General features: G+C 36.6%; 1 protein-coding gene across 4 annotated transcripts in view; it reads right to left on the reverse strand.

Moving 5' to 3' along the window:
* The window catches only part of col7a1 (collagen, type VII, alpha 1), a 127,916-nt gene that overhangs the window by 12,141 nt on the left and 95,540 nt on the right, over window positions 1-20,235 (reverse strand). For all 4 annotated transcript variants that reach the window (XM_056460236.1, XM_056460238.1, XM_056460237.1 and 1 more), the window contains exons 87-109: window positions 20,069-20,104; window positions 18,152-18,232; window positions 17,927-17,995; window positions 17,780-17,815; window positions 14,653-14,712; window positions 13,037-13,081; window positions 12,926-12,961; window positions 12,729-12,824; window positions 12,423-12,548; window positions 12,168-12,239; window positions 12,031-12,066; window positions 9,110-9,169; window positions 8,976-9,020; window positions 8,574-8,609; window positions 7,337-7,372; window positions 6,986-7,042; window positions 6,660-6,731; window positions 2,510-2,581; window positions 2,371-2,406; window positions 2,174-2,254; window positions 1,512-1,565; window positions 1,375-1,428; window positions 347-409 (exon numbers count right to left, since the gene is read on the reverse strand). In XM_056460236.1, the coding sequence (XP_056316211.1) occupies window positions 347-409; window positions 1,375-1,428; window positions 1,512-1,565; window positions 2,174-2,254; window positions 2,371-2,406; window positions 2,510-2,581; window positions 6,660-6,731; window positions 6,986-7,042; window positions 7,337-7,372; window positions 8,574-8,609; window positions 8,976-9,020; window positions 9,110-9,169; window positions 12,031-12,066; window positions 12,168-12,239; window positions 12,423-12,548; window positions 12,729-12,824; window positions 12,926-12,961; window positions 13,037-13,081; window positions 14,653-14,712; window positions 17,780-17,815; window positions 17,927-17,995; window positions 18,152-18,232; window positions 20,069-20,104 (1,359 nt within the window). The remainder of the gene's footprint in view (window positions 1-346; window positions 410-1,374; window positions 1,429-1,511; window positions 1,566-2,173; window positions 2,255-2,370; window positions 2,407-2,509; window positions 2,582-6,659; window positions 6,732-6,985; window positions 7,043-7,336; window positions 7,373-8,573; window positions 8,610-8,975; window positions 9,021-9,109; window positions 9,170-12,030; window positions 12,067-12,167; window positions 12,240-12,422; window positions 12,549-12,728; window positions 12,825-12,925; window positions 12,962-13,036; window positions 13,082-14,652; window positions 14,713-17,779; window positions 17,816-17,926; window positions 17,996-18,151; window positions 18,233-20,068; window positions 20,105-20,235) is intronic.

The following is a 20,235-nucleotide window of genomic DNA, read 5'->3' on the forward strand; positions in this document are numbered from 1 at the left end:
GAAAAGATTATGCGTAATAACAATGGAATAACACAAGGAGAATGTACTGAACTACTGAAATGTATTTAATACTTAATGAATAATCAAATATTTAGTGAGTGGTTTCTGTAAATCATTATTAAAATGTACGATAGTTATCAAATATTTTGCTAAGAAAGGTTTCAATTTAAACAACACACATTCCAAATACAGACAAAAATTGAAAACTATTAAACTCTATTATACACTTGTTTGTCTTTGACCTCTATATTACTTAAAAAAACTTAAAAACTTAAGTTTGTTCAACTGTTTATAAAATGACATCAACAACTGCATAGTAAATATCAAACTGGCATTATGCTCCAACCTTGGCTCCAATGAGTCCCTCCTTCCCTGGACTTCCTATGGGTCCTTGAAACCCCACTTCACCCTGAAATAAATCTCGCCATCAAAACGTGATAACAAAAATAAAAAAATCACATGCCTCCACACTGTAAAAATGATTCTGACTTTTAGTTTTCTCAACATGATTTTGTAAGTTGAAACAACAAAGTTGGTAATTCAACTTAACCTGGTAAGTTTTCACTGACTCAACTCGTCTGTAATAGAGTGTTTGTCAACTCAGCTTAAAAACATATGCTGAACCAGCACCCTTTAAGTTGCGTCCCATACTTCCATACTTCCAATCCAGCAGGTGGTGGAACATACACCATTAAGTCAGTTTGCCAAATGCCCATTAAATACCAGAAGAAGTCAGACACATGGGATACTTTTCACCAGATTTTTTAATTGTTCCATCATCACATATGGTAAGTAATGCTTCTTCAAACTTGTGTTCGAACTTGTAAAATGACACATGTGAACTGATTGTCAATGTATTGTTCCCAGTATAAATGTTTCTAGAGCAAATCAGACCTTTGTTATATGTGGAGTTTAGCCACATTTAAAAAGCTCAGAAAAGTTGGTTTTAGGTTTGAATTTGCAATATCTCAATATGTGTGTAAAAATAGTATGCGTAATTGCTTAATTGGGAGTAGACCTTTAATAAAATGTGTAATGTTTTTTGTTGTTTGTTCTGTTTATAATTGAGAAAATCTGCTAAATTAAGTTCAGTGAACTTGAAAATGTAAGTTAATGTATTTAAACTAAACTTGGCAAGTTTTGCTAACTTGATAATGTAAGTTAACCTATTAAACCTAAACATTGTAAGTCCAGTTAACTTGAAATAAGTCAATTATTTAACTGTGTCAAGTAAACATTTTAAGTTGAGAAAACTTAGAGAATTAAATCAACATAACTTAACTGAGTCAATGCAACAAGGTGACTTGACTAAGTTAAGTTGAGTGAACAAATCATTTTTTACAGTGCATCAGACATGAATGCATGCATTCATACCTGCTCTCCTTTCCTTCCCGGCAATCCCGGTCTTCCATTAATCCCAGAATCCCCCTACGAACAGACGTGTTTCATCACTCCCAGCAAAAACAAGCAGACACAACACAAACTTTCCTCAAGCTCTCCATGTTACTCACCTTGTCTCCCTTTTGTCCGCTTGGTCCACAAACCCCCTTGGAGCCTCGTTCCCCCTGTAAGCCATTAAAGCTCAGTCAAACTGTCAATCACTCAATGTGACAGTGAGTAACAATGCCAGAAAAAGAAACGCTCTCTGGGAGGGACTATTTAGGAAGAATAAAGCACCATTCATGTGTCAGTCATACACACGAGCGCACAAACCCTTCAATTACTGTCTTTCTCATTACTGACAACGGATAGAGGTCTGTCAGGGATGTTGAACCCAGATAAAAGTTCTTATCTGCTATGTAAGTGCGTTCATGTTGCCTCTGGCAGAAGGGCAGCTAGTACTGTCTTCAGCGGCCCATGAATCCCTGAGAGGAATGATTCATACGCGGGAGTCTTTCATGTGCCTCGTTGCACTCGACAAATCAATTTCTCTACACATACGCTGACACACACACACACACACACTTGCACACACAAAAACTTTAATTCAGTGACTCTAAGGTACATATGCAGATGAATGTCAGACACAATGGCCTGGAATCCAGACTGTGGCGGAATTATAAGCAGTGTGATCATCTGGTCTGAAGGGCTCATCAAGGTTACAGATAAAGCTTGCAAGAGTCAGTTTGAGTTTTAATCAAAGAGACAACCCTTAACACACACATACACACACCTTGAGGCCTCGCAATCCTAAGAGCCCAACCTCTCCCTTCTCTCCTCTCATGCCAGGCAGGCCATCTTTACCAGGTGTTCCCTGTAGAGGACAGATAAAAAAAAAATAAGATTCAGTCATGGGGAAACAGCTGAGTCTGGGGACTGCATGTGCCAGTCATGCGCTGACGTTATAGGCTGCTGAATATGAATACGCACTGCTTCTCCTGGGACACCTGGCTGCCCTGCTTCTCCCTGTAAATGATAAGCAAACATCAGATTAGTGTGAAATTCAGACGCAGGCATGCTCTAATGTATTCATGTATGTGCATGTGTCGAGGAGAGTTTATTATTTCACCTTCTGGCCACCAGGACCGCGTGCTCCTTGGAAGCCGGTTGAACCTCTTTCTCCTGGCTCTCCTCTTAGACCCTACAAACATGACAGAAGATTCACAAATGAGATCTGTTTATTAGCTGTGGTTTATCTACGTTCTGCCTAACAGCAAGTAGACAAAATAAAGAATAAATTAAGTCGTCTGCTTTTTAGATGTTTCTGACTGAAAATTTGATTGATTTGATTTAATTTGATCAATCTGACATGAAAATTTGTATCTGAAGAAATTTAATGTTGGTATTCATCCTTCAGATTCAACATACTCAAATATTTGTCATCAGATTCTTCCAAGGCCAAATTTATAAAAAAAAAAATGATACAGTTTTACGATTGTACTGTAGTGTCTGTATTTATGGGATTTTATTAGACAGACTATAGAAACAAGTGTTAAAAAAATTGGTGTTAAAACACATGTTAAAATTATGGCAGATACCACTAAGCTAATTCTATAAAATTGTAACAATTGGTTTAGATTAAGTGTTTGTTTCCAAGAACTTTAATCTGTATTTTCCTGAGTATTAAGCTGTGTTCAATTGCCCCTATAACCTCATTCACTATTCCCTACACTGGTCTACTACTAGAGCACTAAAAGGAAATGTTTGCATGATTTCAGATTGTGTTCACCTGTGCCTTGTTTGGTTGCTTATTATCTTGCATAGGGCTGCAACAACGAATCAATCGTGACACGGGGACGTTTAACTATTAAACAAAAACACTTTAGCTCAGCGTGGGGTGGAGTGAACACAGTCTCTCTCGCGCACTGATACAGAGTTCAGCGCCTCAAAAGAAAGGAGCCAGAGAAAGACGTGTCATATTATCACAACCCTTACAAAAAATAACTGCAGTAAACTGAAGTAAAGCTACAGTACAACTTATAAGTACAATTAATATAAGTACAATTGCAAATTTGCAATACAATGAAGTATAAACAGCTCAAATACAGTACAATAAAGTTCAACAGCAGTATATGTCGCAGTACACTGAAGTAAAAACAAGTAAACTGTGTCTATACTTCCTTTGTGCTGCTGTAGTCTAATATGCCAATAATGTGGTAAGAACTGTACTGCACTTGTGTTCCAAGGGGTTTGTTTTTTAATATCGTCCAAAAATATTTTGTCCTTTTTTCAGGGATGTTTTTTGGATTCAAGTAATTTTCTAGTCTAGTTTCTAGTTCTAGTAGTTTCTAGTTTATTTGCAAAAACGAATAATAAAAAATAACTGCAGTGGACTGAACAGTACAACAGCAACTATAACACACTAAAGTTGTCTAAACAGCAGTAGAATGTGCAGAACAACTGAAGTAAGATTAAATAAACAGAGAGGGCCCTTAAAAAAATTACTGCAGTTAAAAAAAAAAGAAAAAAAAAGAATACCGCAGTTTTTTAAAAGAATACTGCACTTTTAGTTAACTTCTGAAAAGTGCATTTTTTAAGAGTTATTTAAGTATATTGCAGGATTACAGTAATACAACTGAAGTACTACAATACAACCAACTGCAGAACATCTACTGCAGTTCAACTAAATGACTACTACAGTAAAGCTGCAGTACAACTACTGCAATAGTACTGAAGAGATACTACTACTGTAATGCAGTGCAACTACAGCAAAACAACTGAAGTATTACAACAGTACAACTGCCATACCGCTATTGCAATACAACTGAAGTACTTCTACAATACAATTGCAGTACAGCTACTACTTTTCCTGCTCGGTGGACAATGGTTTCCAAATGAGGTTTCAGTACTTCAGTTGTATTGCTGAAGTATTACCACAACATATTGTATTGCACTTTTCAGAAGTATAACTAACTACAGAAATACATCTACAATACTGCAATACGTAATAAAACTAAAGTGCACTTTTAATACTTATGTACCTAAGTGCAATAAATTATTTAACATGTATTGCAGTAGCAGCACTGCATTATAGTAGTTGTAGTACTTCAGTACCATTGCAGTAGCAGTACTGCATTATAGTAGTAGTATCACTTCAGTACTATTGCAGTAGTTGTACTGCAGCTTTACTGTAGTAGTAATTCAGTTGAATTGCAGTAGTTGTACTGCATTAGTACTGTAGTAGTACTTCAGTTGTACTGCAGTAGTTGTACTGCAGTTGGTTGTATTGTAGTACTTTAGTTGTATTGCAGTAATACTGCAAAATACTTAAAAGTTTTTTGTGTCCAAAAAACTGCACTTTTCAGAAGTTAACCAAAACTGTAGTATTCCTTTAAAAACTGCAAGATTTGTTTTGTATGGGAATTATGCAGTGGTTTAACCACCTAATGCGTATTTTAGACATGTACACACAAGTACTAGTAAAACAACACATGGAGAGTTTATAAAACACACAAGAAAGTCTATGGCAGTCTAACAATCCATTCAAATATAATTTGCCAATGTGTTTTATTCATATCAGATACACACAGTGAAAGTAACTAAAGTTAAATCTTTTCTTCCTTATGTTCACCAGCCACGTACTTGCAAGTGTTTTGGGAGTAACTGATAAATTTACGTGCTGAATGCGTATTCCGTTTTTATGAATGAGGCAAATGCGCGGCCACAAGTAAACATGGCAACGCCCATCTCACTTTATAGATCTTGATCAAGATCATTTATACCGCCTTTAAAAACACAATGCACTCACACGTTTATGTGAATTGGAATATCAGGTAGTTGATGACATGATGAGCAAGCGTGTGAATATGTTGAATTAAAACTGAAAAAACTAAATAAAAGGGATACATCTGTCATACAGCTCTCTTGTGGCACCAGTGTGTCACGTAACAAATATAACGTGTCGCCATGGAAACATTAAGGGTGTACATTCTAAAATAATGATTGTCGAAAAAAAACTGACTCCTGGTTCCAGAATATTTTAAACTCCGCAGTGAAGGTGTTAATAACAGTAGTAAAGCAGCGGTGGTATAGTTACTTGGCATTGCAAGACCAAAGACACATTTTTATTCACTCGCCTTTTTTGCATCATTCCTTTTCCCATCTGTTCTCATGTATAGCTGCATTACAAAAAAACTTTTCTGACCTAGTAATTTTGTCTCGTTTCCAGCCCAAATATCTAAAAAAATGTTAAATCAAGATTAGACAAGAAAAATGGGATGAGAAAATTAAGTGATGCTTAAAACTTCAGTTTGAGATTATATCTCATTAACATTATTTTTCTTACACCATTGGCAAATAATTCAGCTTGTTTTAAGCAAGCAATCATTTAATTTTGAGGTGTTTTTTCAGAAAACAAGACATCATTTCTTATGCTATTTCATGTGTCAAATTTTCTTTTAGATATTTGAATTGAAAACAGGACAAAACTACTTAGTTAGTTTTTCATTTTATTAATATTATAACAGCTCAGGGATGAGCTTTTTTGAATAAAGGGTTTAAAATGAAAGCTTTTCTAGTTTTTTATCTGATTCATTGATTAATCAAAAAAAAAAAAATCAACAGATTAATCGATTATTAAAATAATCGTTTGTTGCAGTCCTAATCTTGCATATACAGTATACAAATCTCTGTGTCCTGACATCATTGGCTGAATCTTTTGTATATCTACATTGGGGCTGTAACAGTACAGTAAAGTCACGGTTCAGTACACATCTCGGTTTTAGGGTCATGGTTCAGTATGGGTATAGTACAACAGTAATAATAACAAATCCCCAGTTCTTGGTTTTTCTGTTTAATTTGAACAAGAAGAAGTGTTTTGTCACAATCAGCTACAGAACTGAAAAGATACTTATGATGCAAAAGTACAAATTAAACAGAATAATGAAAAATAATAATTCATAATTAGACTGCATATTAAACTTTGAACTTTGTGAATGGCTGCTAAGTTGTTGCACTGTTGTGATCTTTTTCTGTCTTACTTCAGTGATGCATATCTAGACATCTGATGCAAATCTGGGATGAATACATGATTACACCCTTAATCTTGTTGTTAATAAACAAAAATATGCTGCATATATTTTCTTATCTCCTCTTTCTTGTCGACCCTGCCACAACTGTTCCGTCTGAATGGAAAAAACAACTAAAAACTAAAATGAACATTGAAACATTTATTTTTAACATTTTAAAGTACATTATGAATAGATGATAAACAATCTTACCTGTTCTCCCGGTGGTCCTTCCTGCCCCTTTGCACCCTTTTCACCTTGTCCGCCTTTAGGTCCTCGCTCACCCTGAGAAGCAGAGAAGCAATCAATATAACTGATTAGTGCAGATCGACCCAATAGATCTGCCTTTATCCTGTTGGTTACTGATTTGTTAACAGTCTATAGATCCTGAGGTAGGCACACATGAATTTTTTATGACCACTTCTCATAGGCAGGAGTCCCTTCAGGAACCTAACCTTCATTATTGGACTTTAATCTTTCATAAAGTGACCTAAAGTGGTTAAACACCTGAGACAGCTCCATCAAAAAATCAGACTCACGGTTTCTCCTTTCACTCCTTTCTCTCCTGGAGGCCCTCCCACCAGCTGCGTTTCTCCCTTGAAGATTCAAAATCAAATACAGAAAGATAAAACCCATCAATTATGTACAAATAAGATCAGAATATATATCCAATATGCAAAATAAACCCCTCAGGATGATGTAAGACCTCTTTGCATTGCATTAATGTCATAATCGCCATTGATGTGGTTTATTTTGTGATAATGGCCATATAACTGCCTGCTTATCATACAGCTACACGTAAACAGATGCACAAGTGTAGCACATGTTACACAAAAACATTCAGTAATAAACAATCAGATTTGTGCATATTAATTGTGCACTAAAATTACCTTTTCTCCTTTAATTCCCGAAGGACCTTGCTCACCCTGTGAAGAATTGGTATTCGATATGAATATTATATCTTATTTTCTCTAACATAACATTATATATATATATATATATATATATATATATATATATATATATATATATATATATATATATATATATATATATATATATATATATATATAATAAATATATTATAAGATGGATGGATGGGTGAATGGGTGGGTGGATGGATGAATGGATGGACAGATGGATGGATGGATGGATGGATGGATTAGATAGATAGATAGATAGATAGATAGATAGATAGATAGATAGATAGATAGATAGATAGATAGATAGATAGATAGATAGATAGATAGATAGATAGATAGATAGATAGATAGATAGATAGATAGATAGATAGATAGATAGACAGATTTTTAGATGGATATATAAATACGGATGGATGGACAGACAGACAGACAGACAGATAGATTTTTAGATAGATAGATAAATGGATGGATATATAAATATGGATGGATGGATGGATGGATGGATGGATGGATGGATGGATGGATGGATGGATGGATGGATGGATGGATGGATGGATGGATGGATGGATGGATGGATGGATGGATGGATAGATAGATAGATAGATAGATAGATAGATAGATAGATAGACAGATTTTTAGATGGATATATAAATACGGACGGACATATGGATGGACGGACAGACAGATAGATTTTTAGATAGATAGATAAATGGATGGATATATAAATATGGATGGATGGATGGATGGATGGATGGACAGATGGATGGATGGATGGATAGATAGATAGATAGATAGATAGATAGATAGATAGATAGATAGATAGATAGATAGATAGATAGATAGATAGATAGATAGATAGATAGATAGATAGATAGACAGATAGACAGATTTTTAGATGGATATATAAATACGAACGGACGGACGGATGGACAGACAGACAGACAGATAGATAGATTTTTAGATAGATAGATAAATGGATGGATATATAAATATGGATGGATGGATGGATGGATGGATGGATGGATGGATGGATGGATGGATGGATAGATAGATAGATAGATAGATAAAAGGATGGATGGATGGATGGATGGATGGACGGACATACGAAAGGATGGATAGATGGATGAATGGATAGATAAAGATAGATACAGAATGTGTGTGTAAGGAAGACATATTGCAGCAGCAGATGAGAGGTTTTACACACCTTATCTCCTCTGTTCCCTTTACTTCCAGGAGGACCCTGTCAATGGGACAGACAGATGAGTGGAGGAGAAATCTTATTTGCCTGAACATTTGTATGCATTTGTTGATGGCAGACGTGCAGCGCTGCAAGAGGCCTTGACTCATAATGCTTTTGAAATTGCAGCGAGTGGGAGACGAACGCATCATAGCCCTGAATATAAAATGTGACGAATACAGTGTGTTCGTACAGCTCTCCCTGCATCAGCCTAGATCTAGATGAGGGCTCAGATCAATGACACCCATCAAGAGAGACTGACTCTTTCTGCCTGACTGGCATAAATATGTACAGCAAACAGGATGTGGTGGGGTAAAAAATAATGACTGAATGCAGAATGTTGCAAACAGGAAGGCAGAGTATATTTACAGTAGTGCCTCTCTCTCCATCTGCTCCAGCCCGACCTTCTTCTCCCTACCAAAATCAGACACAAACAAAACATCATCACAGTCTGACATGCATACAAGCGAATTAACATAAGTTAGAGAAGAGGTGGGCATTACACGAGGTCCTGGGTCTCCCCGCTCCCCTCTTTGACCTGGCACTCCAACACCAATTTCACCCTGAATGTGGAGGAAAATGAGAAAGAAGAAGGATAATGACTTCATTTTTGTCCAATAGAATCTCATAAAAGTGGCTCTGACTGACAGAGACAAGCTGGTTATGGAGTTTTAGCTTTTGGGATGACCTGCTTTCTTTTTTTCTAAAATAAACAGCTCACATCCAATTCGGCCTAAGAGTCTGAACGCACTTTTAAAAATTCTAGAATTTTTCATTTCAACCCTAATTTTCACGTTTTGCGCCAGATTTTTTAAACAGCAAACCATTTGCACCACTTTGTGGATTCATGGGGCCTATCATACACCCGGCGCAATAAGGCACAAGACGTGTTTGCACCAACGTGTTGCTATTTTCAGACCAACGCAACCTTAATTTTCACGTTTTCTGCCACGTTGTTTAAATAGCAAATCCATTTGCGCCACTTTGTGGACTCATAGGTGTTTTTGTCTAGAAAAGAGGTGTGTTAAGGCACATTGTTGGCACGTTGCTATTTTGAGGAACTAAAATAGACTGTGCAATAGACCAGCTCAAAAGTCCAGCGCAGAGCGTGTTAGTGTGCGCCTCATTTACACATTGCTAAAAACACGACACGCAGGATGTACAGCAATACACAAATATCTTTACAAATGAAAAAGAATTAAAGGAATAAAATATTACAAAAACTCCATGCCTTCTTCATCTCAGTTTTTTTTTGTTTATTCATGACAACTTGCTTTTGTATAAAGTTATTATTAGACGTAGTATTATTTATTATATGCATATTTATATTTGTTTTATTAAAAACAAGCTTAGATTTGTCCACCTGTCAAGTTTTGGACCATATGGGGCATATAGGATGTGTGTTTGGATATAACTGTTTGATCACATTTTGAATCACTTTGATCATTTTGATCACATGTCTCTGTGTAGCCTACAACACCGTTTCCTTATCCATGAAAGAGAGAAAGAGAAATTGAAAGTAAAGGCCGAGGTTCATTCTTTATCTTCACGCTTTAACTGTTTTGTTTGACTGTTTTCTCGCTAGTGAAGCATTCAGTTTTTACACTTACAAAGTCGCCATTTAAATAGCAAAATGCGCCATGGTGCGATGCAACTGACTCGTAAAGGAAATGGGAGATGAGACTCTGATTGGTTTATTCTCAATAACCAATAACCTCACCTATAACTTATTAAAAGAATAAGCTCAACCCTGTTAGACCATGCGCTGCTGCACAGAGCATATTTTTCTGTCCTCAAAATAGCAAAAGTGGATTCGGACATGCCCTTAATGCTTTCGCGCCCTGCGCTTTAGACTTTGCACCTAAATCGTTAAAATAGAGCCCATGGGGTGCTGGTTTAAAAAAGAGGTGTGTTAAGGCGCATTGTTGGCGTGTTGCTATTTTGAGGAACTGAAATAGACTGCATCACTGACCAACTAAAAGCTGGTCTAAAGTCCAGTGCAGAGGGTGTTAGTTATGGTCCAAACGCTTGCACATAGCTTAATACACACGTGTTGTACACTTTGTTATTATTGTTCATTTATTCATTTGCTGAAAATTAGAACTGAATTTAGTTTTGAAACAAATTTTTGTGCTTAACAAACTAAATTAAATATGTAGGCTAATAGATGTTTTCAGTGGAGTGCGTACAACACTGTTTCTTTATCCATGAAAGTACAGGAGTAAAGAGTAAAAGTAAAGTAAAGAGAAAGTAAAGAGGCCGAAAGGAGGAGGCTTGTTCTTTATCCCCGCACTTCAGATGGTCTGTAAAAACAGTTTTCTTGCTAGTGAAGCATTCAGTTTTTCCACTAACAAAGTCCACTATGTTAATAGCAAATGTGCCATGCCGCAACACAACTGACTCTTAAAAGGAATGGAAGATGAGACTTGGTTTAATGCATGTTATGCTCAAAACACACCCATAACTCAATAAAAAATAAGCACAACCCTGTTAAACCATAAGCTGTGGCGCAAAGTTTATTTTTCCGCCCTCAAAACAGCAAAAGTTTATTTGGACACGCCCTTAATGCTTAAGTGCCATGCGCTTTAGACTTTGTGCCTAGATCGTTAGAATAGAGCCCTAAATGTAATAATCATAAAAATTGAGAAAAAGGCAAGTGAACTGAATTTCATATTGTCTCTGCAAATCCATATTTTGCTCTAGTGATAATATGTATTTGGGCTGAGATACACTACATAAATTGTTACCAGAATCAGTGGGAAAAAACCATCATGCACCAAATGAGAGAAACAACTATTATGACCCGATTAGACAGAACCAAGTGAAGGTCATCAATAAATGAACGCTCGTCAAAGCTAAATGTGAGTAAAAATTGCAAATACTGAAATTCTGCTCATTTATAACCCAAAATATGTGTTTCCAATTCAATAGTGTCGTTTTGTTAATTTACATATAAATTAACAACAGCTCATGATTCTGTATTTTTGGCAGCTCAAAGTGGTTCAGTTTGCAGTAAATGCTGCTTCACACAAACTCCATCTCTGAAAGAGTTGTGAATTTGGGTCACTTACTGTATGACGTGCATTTAAAAATGCAACATTACATGTGCCAACCATCTGTTAATGAGAACTCTTTATGTTGCCAGTAAACAAGATGTTTAAGATTACCCTGCAGTTCATAAGAGTTCTAGTTCAATGGTTCAAAACCAAGAAATGAAGATGAGCATGTTTAATTTCATCTAATTCATTTCATCAATTGTCAAATTAACTAATTTGGTTTATCATCGGTTTATCATGCATCACACATTTTTTTGACATTTCTTCTGCATGACCTCAGCTGCTAAATTTTTGACTGTGCTTCTGAATTTTTTAAATTAAAAAGAAAAATTGTAGGCTAGAAGCTCTGCAAGCCACACATGACATACCTTATCACCCTTAAGTCCTGGAAGGCCTGCAGCACCCTAATATGAAGATAAGGACATCGCTGTTATACTTGCTCTAAGAAAAAACTGTATTTAAATGCTTACACACACTATTTAATTTGAACCTGTCAGTGACTTACAGTGGGTCCAAGTGGTCCAGCATCTCCTGGTGTTCCTGGATTTCCTGTTTTGCCTATAATTCCGTTTAGACCCTTAAACAGCATAAGAAGCACCACCAGAATTACTCATCATCAATCAATCATTTGATGCAGCAGAGGGACACAAAAAATTCAGGAAATGTGTTAAATGGTATTGAATACATGTAGTAATAGTCTATTTAAACATATGTAATTTTAGTCAAGATTTGTTTCTGTGTATGCAGTGAGTCTACTAACCCTTTCTCCTGGTGATCCAGGGGGTCCTGGCTGACCTGCTTCACCTCTTTGTCCTGCCAGTCCTGGCGTCCCATCTAATCCACGTGGCCCAGGAGGGCCCGGAGGACCTGGTAAGCCAGGGTCACCCTGGAGCCAATTAAAAACGTTTATTTTAATAAACAGGCTCAATTTTTCACATTTTCTGTTTGACTATACTGTAGTTATTCTTTAGCTTATCACCGAAACAATGTGGGATGAGTTAATTGGCTTAAAAGGTTTCTTGGCAACAGTTTTAAAAACATCTCTAAAATAAAATTAATCAATAACCTTTAAGCCAATGGGTCCCGGCTGTCCTGGAGGACCAGTCATCCCCACTCCTGCCTCTCCTTTGACTCCTTTGGGCCCCGGGGGTCCTCTCACTCCCTGAACAATAAAGTGTCTTTTAATGATGCATGTATTATAGAGGAGATGAAAGGGATTGTGGTGCTGGCAGTTCTGCCTCTGAAGTCAATGCAGGTACTCACATTCTCCCCAGGATCTCCAGGATCTCCCGCAGCACCCTGTGAGTAAATAACACTTTAAATTCCATTTCTTCACAGTCTACATTGGCACTTTCTTATATTATCACCACTCACTCTTTCTCCTTTGATCCCTGCTGGCCCCTTGTCTCCTTTTGGGCCCTAAAAAGCAAAGCAGACGCATTAGTATGTGTATTAAATGTTAATTCAGAATCACTTTTACAAATGACCTTTAAGGGTGATTCACCTAAAAATTACAATTCTGTCATCATCATTTACCGTCCCTCCACTTTTCCAAACCTACTTGAATTTCATTCTTCTGTTGAACAAAAAATGAAGATATTTTGAAGAATGTTGGAAACCGGCAGCCATAATACTTTTTTCCTACAATAGGCTGCAGCTACCGGTTTCCAGCATTCTTCAGAATATCTTCTTTTGTGTTCAGCAGAAGAAAGAAACTCAGAAACATTTGGAATTACTTGAGGGATGACTTGAGGTTTGGAATAAATATGCAGATTAACACATACAGTGCATCTGGAAAGTATTCATAGCGCTTCACTTTTTTCACATTGTTTTATATTACAGTCTTATTCCAAAATGGATTCAAAAATTTATTTCCTCAAAATTCTACACACAATACCCCATAATGACAATGTTAAAAAAGATTTTTTTAAATTGTTACAAATGTATTAAAAATAAAAAACCTGAAAATCACATGTACATAAGTATTCACAGCCTTTGCCGTGAAGCTCTAAATTGAGCTCAGGTACATTCTGTTTCCATTGATCATTCCTAAGATGTTTAGGCAGCTTAATTGGAGTTCACCTGTGGAAAATTCAGTTGATTGGACATAATTTGAAAAAACATACACTTGTCTATATAAGGTCCCAGGGTTGTCAGTGCATGTCAAAGCACAAATCAAGCATGATGACAAAAGAATTGTCTGTAGACCTAAAAGACGGGATTGTCTCGAGGCACAAGGCTGGGGAAGGTTACAGAAAAATTTCTGCTGCTCTGAAAGTTTCAATGAGCACTGTGGCCTCTATCATCTATAAGTGGAAGAAGTTTGGAACCACTAGGACTCTTCCGAGAGCTGGCCGGCCATCTAAGCTGAGTGATCATAACAGTATCATGCTGTGTGTGTTTTTCAGCAGCAGGAACTGGAAGACTAGTCATGATAGAGGGAAAGATGAATGCAGCAATGTACAGAGACATTCTGAATGAAAAGCTGCTTCAGAGTGCTCTTGACCTCAGACTGGGGCGACGGTCAAATGTCCTTGAGTGGCCCAGCCAGAGCCCAGACCTAAATCCTATTGAACACTGGAGAGATCTGAAAATGGCTGTACACCGTCGCTTCCCATCCAAACTGATAGAGCTTGAGAGGTACTGCAAAAAGGAATGGGCAAAAAAACAGGTGTGCCAAGCTTTGGCATCATATTCAAAAACACTTGAGGATGTACTTGCTGCCAAAGGTGCATCAACAAAGTATTGAGCAAAGGCTGTGAATACTTTTGTATGGGTAATTTTTCAGGTTTTTTATTTTTAATAAATTTGCAACAATTTCGAAAAATATTTTTACACATTTTGTGTCATGGGGTATTGTGTGTAGAATTTTGAGGAAATAAATGAATTTAAATTTTGGAATAAGGCTGTAACATAAAAAAAAAATTGTAGCGGTCATAAAAATATTATAACTTAGAATCTAAAAGAACTGATGAATAAGTGAAACTCACCTGTAATCCAGGAAGGCCACTTTCTCCAGCAGTCCCTGGCAATGTCTGACCAGGTGGACCCTTAAACAATCAGCCATTACATTAGTTAATAATGTGGTATATTCATGTCAGAAATAACAAATCTTTAGGCCATTATCTATCATTTATATTCTGCCAACGTGTAGATAAGCCAAACACTTCCCTCAAAAGAACTGCTAAAGTACCAGATGGATAAGTGCGCTGACTGTATGTGTGCTTCTGTTTATGTTTTTTTCAGGTCATTCTGCACACCTTGTACATATTTTTCATATACTATAAAGATTCATCACAGGTGAAACTGTGGATGGCATCTTCTGACAGATTAGTTACTCCTGGAAGTGTTTGGCTGTACAGTGAAGGCAGGTGATGGATTTTGCCCATGGCATTTAATGTGCAACGGGCCACAGTAATTTACCTCCCTGTTCCTGTCCTGTCATAATTCCGTCAATAAATGTGGTAAATATATAAATATATATAGAGCACAACGGTGCCGATACCTAAATAAACTCACACACAATAAGACACAATCATAGAGTATTTGTGTCAGAGATGGCAGGATGCTAAAAAAGAGGGTCATAAAGTTTGTACTTAAAGTTTACTCACTACATCTGATGTTTTTGAGATTTAAACTATACCTACTGTACCTACCTAAGGCAAATGCAAAAAAATAATAATAATGGGATAATTGGATTAACAAATAAATGAAATATCGTCAATAACTTGTTTTATTAATCTAGCAATGCCTGAGAATGTGATTTACTGTAATTTAACAAAATTATTCAATCAAACAGATTTTGATAAAACGCCTTTAAGAAACAGAATATGGTCAGAAGATCGACTTGCATAGCAGCTATGTACACAATATATAAATATGTAATCTGATGTGCTGTTTTGAAATGCAGTCAATCAGCTTTATGGAGCCAGATCAGTCTCAAAAATAATATATTTACAAAATAAAATTCATACATGCGCAGGACAATTCACATTTACAAAATCCAATTTGTAAATTCATTCATTTTCTTTTCGGCTTAGTCCCTTCATTAATCCGGGGTCGCCACAGCAGAATGAACGGCCAACTTATCCAGCATATGTTTTACGCAGTGGATGCCCTTCCAGCCGCAACCCATCTCTGGGAAACATCCACACACACTCATTCACTATGGACAATTTAGCCTACCCAATTTACCTGTACTGCATGTCTTTGGAGCACCCGGAGGAAACCCACGCGAACGCAGGGAGAACATGCAACATGAAAACTCCACACAGAAATGCCAACTGACCCAGCCGAGGCTCGAACCAGCGACCCTCTTGCTGTGAGGCGACAGCACTACCTACTGCGCTGCCCCCAATTTGTAAATTTAAAACACAATTCATAAATACAACATACAATTCAAAATACAAAATACACAAAGTAAAAATCATAAATATTTTTGCCAAATGAAATGGATTTGTGTATTTATGAATCACGTTTTGAGTTTTACGAATTTGATTTGTGTATTTATAATTTGTGTTTTGAATTTACGAACTGGATTTGTGTATTTATAAATCATGTTTTAAAATTACGAATTGGATTTGTGTATTTCTGAATCGCAATTTGAATTTACAAACTGGATTTGTGTATTTGTGAATTGCGTTTTGAATTTAAAATTTTGATTTGTGCATTTATGAATCACGCTTTGAATTCATGAATTACATTTGTGTATTTATGAATCATGCTTTGAATTTACGAATTGGATTTGTGTATTTATGAATCGCGTTTTGAATTTAACGAATTGGATTTGTGTATTTATGAATCACGTTTTGAATTACACGAATTGGATTTGTGTATTTATGAATCGCGTTTTGAATTAAACTAATTGGATTTTTGAATTTATGAATCGCGTTTTGAATTAAACGAATTGGATTTGTGCATTTATGAATCACGCTTTGAATTCATGAATTGGATTTGTGTATTTATGAATCACGCTTTGAATTTACGAATTGGATTTGTGCATTTATGAATCGCATTTTGAATTCATGAATTGGATTTGTGTATTTATGAATCACGCTTTGAATTCATGAATTGGATTTGTGTATTTATGAATCACGCTTTGAATTCATGAATTGGATTTGTGTATTTATGAATCACACTTTGAATTTAAGAATTGGATTTGTGCATTTATGAATCGCGTTTTGAATTAAACGAATTGGATTTGTGTATTTATGAATCACTCTTTGAATTTACGAATTGGATTTGTGCATTTATGAATCGCGTTTTGAATTAAACGAATTGGATTTGAGCATTTATGAATCGCGTTTTGAATTAAACGAATTGGATTTTTGAATTTATGAATCGCGTTTTGAATTAAACGAATTGGATTTGTGCATTTATGAATCGCGTTTTGAATTAAACGAATTGGATTTGAGCATTTATGAATCGCGTTTTGAATTAAACGAATTGGATTTTTGAATTTATGAATCGCGTTTTGAATTAAACGAATTGGATTTGTGCATTTATGAATCGCGTTTTGAATTAAACGAATTGGATTTGAGCATTTATGAATCGCGTTTTTAATTAAACGAATTGGATTTGTGCATTTATGAATCACGCTTTGAATTCATGAATTGGATTTGTGTATTTATGAATCACGCTTTGAATTTACGAATTGGATTTGTGCATTTATGAATTGCGTTTTGAATTAAACGAATTGGATTTGTGCATTTATGACTTGCATTTTGAGTTTAGCTTCTAGCTTCTGTTGATTTGTTTTCAAAAGTGAACACAAAAAAACTAAGTATTTTTTACTATAAAAAAAACAACCCTGAGGATCAAGAAAAGCATTTTTTCCATGGCAGTCATAAAACATTAGCTTAAAGTCAGACAAAACTTAGCCTTTTTGCTTGGATTGAACAAATAAAAGTCATCACTTGTCCGAGGTTTACTTTAATAGTTTGTGCTGCTGCTCGGTTGGCATTTGAGTGTGACAACACTGAGAGAAGATCTGCTGAAGCGCTCACCTACATGCGCTCTAACATTATGTTTGCCTCAAATGAGATTATCTGTCAGGCAGGTGAGACAGGTTGATCTGCACACAGTGTTCGCTATGATGTAACCATGGCAACAACTCACCATCTCACCCTTCATTCCAGGGGGTCCGGTGACAGACTGCACACCACAGTAGAAAAATAAATGGAGATAAATTGAACAGGTTGGAAATTAAAGACAAAGCCTCAATCAAACTGCATATTACGTTCAAATTCAAACATGCAGATGCACCTTTCCTGGAGGACCGCTGTCTCCTTGCTCTCCTTTAAGTCCTTGGGGGCCGACCGGTCCTGCAATACCCTGAATAAAGAGACAGAAAAATAATAATGACATCGAAAGGTCGGTTAAGTAGGGAAGATAAGAAAGGAGCAAAGAAAACATGAAAAACTGGTGGAGAAGATTATTAAATGAATGCACGTATGTCTTTGTAAACATCAAGGGCATCTAAGCACTCACCTGTTTACCATTTAAGCCTGGCAGGCCATCCTTACCCGGAGCACCGTCTCTCCCTGGGACCCCAGGCTTGCCCCCCTCTCCCTGTTTATTGGATCATGTTAAAGAGATAACCTTATTACTGTAACAAGAGCCAGGCCTCACAGTCACATTACATAAGCAAACAAATTCATTATTACTGGTCACAAACAACAAATTATTCAAATTAATTCAATAAAATGCAGTGTATAAAATAGATTTTCGTGTACTGTATGTTAAAGGCATAGTTCACCCAAAACAGAAAATTCTGTCATTATTTACCTTACCCTTCACTTGATCAAACCTTCCATTAAACACTAAAGAAGACATACTGAAAGAAGCTGGAAACTTGTAACCACTGATTTTTATCGTAAAGAAGTCAGTGGTTATAAGTTTACAGCTTCTTTCAATGTAGCTTCTACAGTGTTCAACAGAATAAACAAACTCTTATAGGTTTGGAACCACTTAAGAGTAAATAGTGAGTAAATTACCATTTTTGGGTGAACTATCCCTTTAATGCATAAAACTTGCATATGAAGTAACAGATCTTTCATTGTTAGGGAATTGGTTAGGATTGCTTTTAGTATTTAGGCTTTTTAGTAACTACCGGTAGATAATTGACAGAGGTTTATGATATGCCCTGTTTTTAAAAATGTGTATGTACTGTATGTTGGCAGAACAGAGGCTATACACCCACAGGCCACTTTATTAGGTACACCGTACTAGTACCGGCTTGGACCCCTTTTTTCCTTTAGAACTGCCTTAATCCTTTGCGGCAAAGATTCAAAAAGGTACTGGAAATAGTCCTCAGAGATTCTGGTCCATACTGACATGATAGCATCACGCAGGTGCTGCATGATACGAATCTCCTGTTCCACCACATTCCAAAGGTGCTCTATTGGATTGAGAGCTGGTGACTGTGGAGGCCATTCGAGTACAGTGAACACATTGTCATGTTCAAGAAACCAGTCTGAGATGATTCACGCCTAATGACATGGCACGTTATCCTGCTGGAAGTTGTATTCTTGGCTGACCAGAGTGGTACCCGGTGTGGTCTTCTGCTGCTGTAGCTCATCCGCCTTATGGTTTGACATGTTGTGCATTTAGAGATGCTCTTCTGCATACCTCAGATGGAACGAGGGGTTATTTGAGTTACTGTTGCCTTTCTATCAGCTCGAACCAGTCTGGCCATTCTCCTCTGACATCAACAAGGCATTTGCACTCACAGAACTGCCACTCACTGGATATTTTCTCTTTTTCTGACCATTCTCTGTAAACCCTAGAGATGGTTTTTGTGAAAATCCCAGTTGATCAGCAGTTTCTAAAATACTCAGACCAGCCCGTCTGGCACCATCAATCATGCCACGTTCAAAGTCACTTAAATCACCTTTCTTCCCCATTCTGATGCTCGGTTTGTACTGCAGCAGATCGTCTTGACCATGTCTTCATGCATAGAGTTGCTGCCATGTGATTGGCTGATTAGAAACTTGCATTAACGAGTAGTTAGACAGGTATACCTAATAAAGTGGCAGGTGATTGTTTATAAAACTAGGTCTGAGTATTGCCAACCACCTCAATACACCACATATCCATGCAATATATACGCCACAATCTCATAACTGGATTGAGCCTTAAACGGCTTGACCGAGAGCAAATGTGCTCGTTTTAGAGAGTGAACTGCGAGTTCAACCTCACAGAAGCATTAGTGACTGAACAGCTATATTGTTGTTCAAATCTAAAGTCAAGTGCTCTCTCACAGTGAACACTTGTCATTTGTTGCATGGACCTGCAATCAAGCTTTGCCTCACTTTCGCCATTATGCCAATTACTTGAAGAGGTAAAATTGTCATTTCGCAAATTCTCTGTAATACATTAGTTTGTCTGGTATGTTTATTTACTCACCACTTGTCCTGGAAGCCCTTGAGGTCCTTGTGGTCCCTGCAAACATTAAAAACACTGCACTTCATGCCTACCCAGATAAATATAAATCATCAGTATCTATGAAAACAAGATGTCTATGTTAAACCCACCAGAACAACAACGGTATACTAATACTTATGTGCTATCTG

The sequence above is a fragment of the Danio aesculapii genome, chromosome 6 (assembly GCF_903798145.1).
Source record: "Danio aesculapii chromosome 6, fDanAes4.1, whole genome shotgun sequence".
In the NCBI taxonomy this organism is placed as follows: domain Eukaryota; kingdom Metazoa; phylum Chordata; class Actinopteri; order Cypriniformes; family Danionidae; genus Danio; species Danio aesculapii.